Source organism: Petaurus breviceps, unplaced genomic scaffold (assembly GCF_028583685.1).
Source record: "Petaurus breviceps papuanus isolate PSGF00001 unplaced genomic scaffold, PetGlider_PUasm1.0 90397, whole genome shotgun sequence".
Taxonomy (NCBI): domain Eukaryota; kingdom Metazoa; phylum Chordata; class Mammalia; order Diprotodontia; family Petauridae; genus Petaurus; species Petaurus breviceps.
This window is the reverse complement of record NW_027187239.1, coordinates 1,094,081-1,098,987: the sequence shown is the minus strand read 5'-3', so window position 1 is coordinate 1,098,987 and position 4,907 is coordinate 1,094,081. Positions and strand designations below refer to the sequence as shown.

General features: G+C 47.9%; 2 protein-coding genes across 2 annotated transcripts in view; one reads left to right on the top strand and one right to left on the bottom strand.

Annotated features, from left to right (window-relative positions):
- Positions 1 to 4,907, bottom strand: part of PRPF19 (pre-mRNA processing factor 19) — a 353,360-nt gene that overhangs the window by 216,516 nt on the left and 131,937 nt on the right. The window lies entirely within an intron of this gene.
- CD5 (CD5 molecule) overlaps positions 1 to 4,907 on the top strand; it is a 40,711-nt gene that overhangs the window by 19,198 nt on the left and 16,606 nt on the right. The window contains exons 5-7 of the mRNA XM_069108570.1: positions 724 to 762; positions 1,539 to 1,805; positions 4,493 to 4,555. Coding sequence (XP_068964671.1) covers positions 724 to 762; positions 1,539 to 1,805; positions 4,493 to 4,555 — 369 coding nt within the window. The remainder of the gene's footprint in view (positions 1 to 723; positions 763 to 1,538; positions 1,806 to 4,492; positions 4,556 to 4,907) is intronic.

The window sequence follows — 4,907 nt, the reverse complement described above, 5'->3', positions numbered from 1 at the left end:
ACAGAGGCATAACATTTATTTGTAAGACCAACTCTGCCCATCAAAGTGAACGTTCCCCTTCCTCTTATGAATAAGTAAAAGCTCATCCCTGAAGGCTCTGGAATCAAGCAAGGATGGAAGATACAGGTGGCCATGATTTGCCTCCAGGCACTAGGAAGGGAATGTTCAGAGGAAGAGGCCCCTATGGGAGTCAGGAATCCTCTGGACTAGAGGCTCCAGGCCTGGGGTGGTGCACGCTCCCATGTCCATCCAGCCAGTTCAGTCCTGGGCCTATAGTGTGAAGGAAGGGATTTGAGACCTTCTGAACTCTTCCAACTCTAGAATTGGGGTCCTATAAGTAAGGGTTTATTAAGGACCTACTGTGTGCCAGGCATTGTTCATTGTCAGGGAACCATCCCTGCCCTCAAGGGGCTGACATTCTACTCAGAAGTACCCCAGCTGAGGTCCTTTGGCATGGAATCCCTGACTTCCAATGCTTCCAGTACAAAGTTCCATCCCCTTCTGAGACCCCGTTTCTCCATCTGTAAAGTGAGGAGCCTGGAGCCCATGATTCCCTCTCCAAGATCACCCACACTCACTTGGAGATAGTCAGGGAACTCACTATTTCCTGAAGCAGCTGGTTCTACTTTGGGATGTCAAGGGGTTTGTTGGTGCTTGTGATTTCAACGACGTTGGTTTCTGCCTGTTTCTTTACTCTCCCTGACTCTGGTCTCTTCTCTGCAGTCTCTTCTGGTCATGGAGGACCACAGCTGCCTCACTCAGGTGAGTAATGCAGGGATTTGTAGTCTTGAGAAATTTAGTCTCGAAAGGAAATTTGGGAGTGGTCTGATAGAGACCCATCCACCTACTGCACGGAAACTGTACAATGTCGCCCACACATCTATACCCCTATGTTTTAGACATGTAGAAGCTCAGGTCTGTGCACACATTCACACTCACACTCACACACTCACTCACTCACACACACATACCGCAACATAAATATGAGAGTATTTATCATACAGAAGTCTTATAACTACATTCACATGTTCACACTGCATGGGGGATGGAACACAATCCCTTTTCCCCCCATCAGATGTTTCTATTCAGTGCATTGGAAAAATGCCAATGCTCCATCTGGAGGGCTGCCTCTCTCTGGGCCTCAGTTTCCCCACCTGTAAAATGAGAGGCTTGAACCAGAGAATCTCCAACTCTAAAATCCCATGATACTCCTAGTAGAAAGACCTGACTGGCATTTCCCAGCTGTATGAGATTGGACAAGAGCCTCCCCATCTCTGGGTCTCTCAGGCTCCCCATTTGTAGAATACGGTTGAGAACATCTGTCCCTCCCACTTCACAGGGCTCTTTAGTCTGTTCTAAGGAGACGTATTTGTCTATTATTTAAAACTTCTTCGGATTTAGGGGCCCAGGGAAAGGAATCAGCCAACCCGGGTTCCTATAAAGCTGCCAACCCCCTCCTCTTCAGAACTAGCACTGGGGGCCACAGAGCCCAGTGATTCTCCAGGTCTGACCTTCTAACCTTTTCTGCTCCTCTCTAGGGCCCTTCAGGGAGGTGACTGGCTCCAGCCACACCTGTCAGATACAACTGAAGGTCAAGATCAATAGTATCAACGGAACTTTATGCATGGAAAATAAGCAGGCTTTGACTAAGCTGTCCAGCGAGCTGGGCTTGGGGGCTGAGAAGACTGGATCCATTGCTGAGCACTCCGGGACAACCAAAAAGCTGGCCTGCTCCTTCCACAATTCTTTAGTCCCCCACAAGGACACAAACGTCTCCTCTCCAGCGCTGCATATGATCTGCCAAGGTGAGCCCCTGAGACCTCACCCAGGTGATTCCCAAGCCCCTTCCCTAGGGAGAAAACCACGGTCCCCCAAATGGAAGAGTGGCCACCTCATCCAACCTGTAGGCAAGAGGAATGCCCCTAGAGCCAAGCCAGTCCTGAGCCTTTGCTGAAAGCCCTGTGGAAAGGAGGCAGGGTACCCTGAGGCTGAGAGGTCCCCACAGACCACTCTGGCCCACCAGCACCCCAGGACATTTATGTCTAAAGCAGCCATGTGAGGTTGGAAGACCTGGGCCCAAGTCCTAATTCTGCCTTTTAATTTGTTGTTGGGTCACTTTCAGTCATATCTGACTTTTTTTAAATGTTTATCTATTTTTAGTTTTCAACATTCACTTTACTAAGATTTGGAGTTCGAATTTTCTCCTCCCCCCTTCCCAAGACAGTGTGTAATCTGGTACAGGCCACACATGTACACTCATATTAAACATATTTCCATGTTAGTTCTGTTGTAAAGAATTAGAACCAAAGGGAAACACCATAAGGAAAAAGAAACCAAAAAAAGGAGAGGAACAGGTGCTTCGCTCTGCACGCAGACTCCCAGGTTCTCTCTCTGGATGTGGATGCCATTTTCCATCCCCAGGCCGTTGGAGTCTGCCTAGATCCTTGCCTTGCTGAGAGAGCTGAGTTTGTCAGAGCTGGACATCACACAATGTGGCTGTTGCCACGTACAACCAGTATCTGACTCTTCTTGACCTCATTTGGGGTTTTCTTGGCAAAGACACTGGAGTGGTTTGCCATTGCCTTCTTCAACTCATTTTACAGATGAGAAAACTGAGGCAAACAGGGTCAAGTGACTTGTCCAGGGCCATCCAGCTAGTAAGTGTCTAAGGCCAGATTTGAACTTAGGTCCTCCTGATTCCAGGAGCAGTGTTGTGTCCACTGCACCACCTGCAATAGCTACAATTTATAAAGTGCCTTACACATATGCCTCATTTTGTGCTCACAACAACCCTGGGATGGTGGGTGGGGGTTGTTAACCCCATTTTACAGATGAAGAAACTGAGGTCCAAAGGGGTAAAGTGACTTGCCCAGGGTCACACAGCTAATACATGTCTGAGATGGGTTTCAAACTCTAGTTCTTTCTGACCTTATCTACCATGACACTTAACCTTTGCTGGCTATGTGACCCTGGGAAAGTCAGCTAACCTCTCTGAACCTATTTCCTTCATCTTTAAAATGAAGACAAGAATCCTTGCACTCCCCCTTCATGGGTGTACCATGAAGGAAAGCGTTTTAGAAATGTATGTTAAGTGACAGAATTACTTCTGTGTCCTGCTTGGACCAACAGACAGCTAGGCACAGTGAGGAGAGCTCCAGACTTGAGTCAGGAAGAGCAGGGTTTGAATCCTGCCTCGGACACCTGTATGACTGTGTGCAAGTCACTTAGCCTCTGTTGTTCTCAGTTTCCTCATCTGTAAAATGGGGATAAGAATTGTGTGCCTACCTCCCATCATTTTTGTCAGGATCAAATGAGATAAGATATATAAAGTGCTTTGCCAACCTTAAAGCATCATATGAATTTGAACCAGCAGCAGCAACAGTAATAGTAGTAATCATAGAAGCAGCAGCAGCAGCAGTAATCATAGTCAGAGTAGGAGTAATCATGGCAGCAGTAATAGCAGCAGCACAGCTCACAACCTGTGCAAGGCTTGAGCTTTTTGTGCCTAAAATATTCCTCACCCTGTGACGAACCTGGCACTGAACCTCTCCAAATCTGGCCAGGTTAATGCTTGGAAAAGAAATCCAATCCCACCCCGAAAGCGCCTTTTCTTCAATCTGAACATGCCTAGTTTCTTACATCCTTTGTTCTAGATCCTTCCAAATATTAGGTATCTCCCTGTGAAGTTATTTAAGTAGACTATCATTTAATCAAGCATGTATTAAGCACCTACTATATACAGACACTCTTCTAAGTGCTGGGGATACGCAGAGTGACCAGTCTTTGCCCTCAAGGAGCTTGTATCCTTTTGGGGCACATTCATAGGTACATCTAAAATAAACACAAAGTATATTTAAGATAATTGGGAGGGTGTGCTACTAGCACCCAAGGGTGGGGAGGAATAAAGGAGGGCTTCATATAATCCCTGAGCTGAACTTTATAGGAAAACAGGGAATCTAAGAGTTGGAGGTGTGGAAAGAGCCCTTCCCCAGGCAGTGGGAGCAGTATGTGCAAAGACTCAGAGGTGCGGATGTGTGGGGGACCAGGAAAAGGCCAGTCTGGCTAGACTTGTGTAGAATAAGAAAGTGAGGAATAAATAGTAAATTATAGTTTATCCAGGAAGCCATCCCAGCCTAGTGAACCCTGTCAGAAGCAGAAACTTCTCTGATATGACCCTCAAGGACCAGAACCAAAGAAGGGCTTTTGAGGATGGGCATTCCCCCACAGGAGAAATCTGGTCCCAGTGTCTATGGGAAGCATCTGCAGGGGTGAGGGAGGGGCAAGGGAAGGGCCTTTTTATCCGTTCCACTCCTCTGACAACAGGCTGAATATGAGTACGGCAGAGGGATCCCAGCCTTTCCTTGGCTCTACCTGTCCCCAGACAATTTTTATAACCGTCCCTGACTGCTATCTCTGAGACTCTGTGCCCACAGGCCTGGGGCCAAGGTCCTGCTTCATCATTTTCCTCATCCAAGGCTTCTTCTCCTTTCAGGAGCAGCTACTGAAGCACCCCCACCCACTCTGAGGCCCACTGTGACTTCTCCCAAGCCCATTGGTAAGAGCACTCCAGTCCTTCACCAGGTCAGCTCCGTCCCTGAGGCAGAATGGGAATCCCAGCCTGGGGACTCAGAGGGTTGTTCCTAGTGGATGGCGGGCTCCTAGTCTTCTCCTGGACCATGGGGCAGCAATTTCCCTACTCCTATTCTAGATAGCTTCATTGGCATCTCACTGAAAGCATATGGAGGGAGTGGGGGGGGTGGCTAGGTGGTTCAGTAGATAGAGTCAGGAAGACCTGAGTTCAAATTCAGCCTCGGACACTTGCTAACTGTGTAACCATGGGCAAGTTGCTTAACCCCAATTTGTGAGAGAGAGAGAGAGAGAGAGAGAGAGAGAGAGAGAGAGAGAGA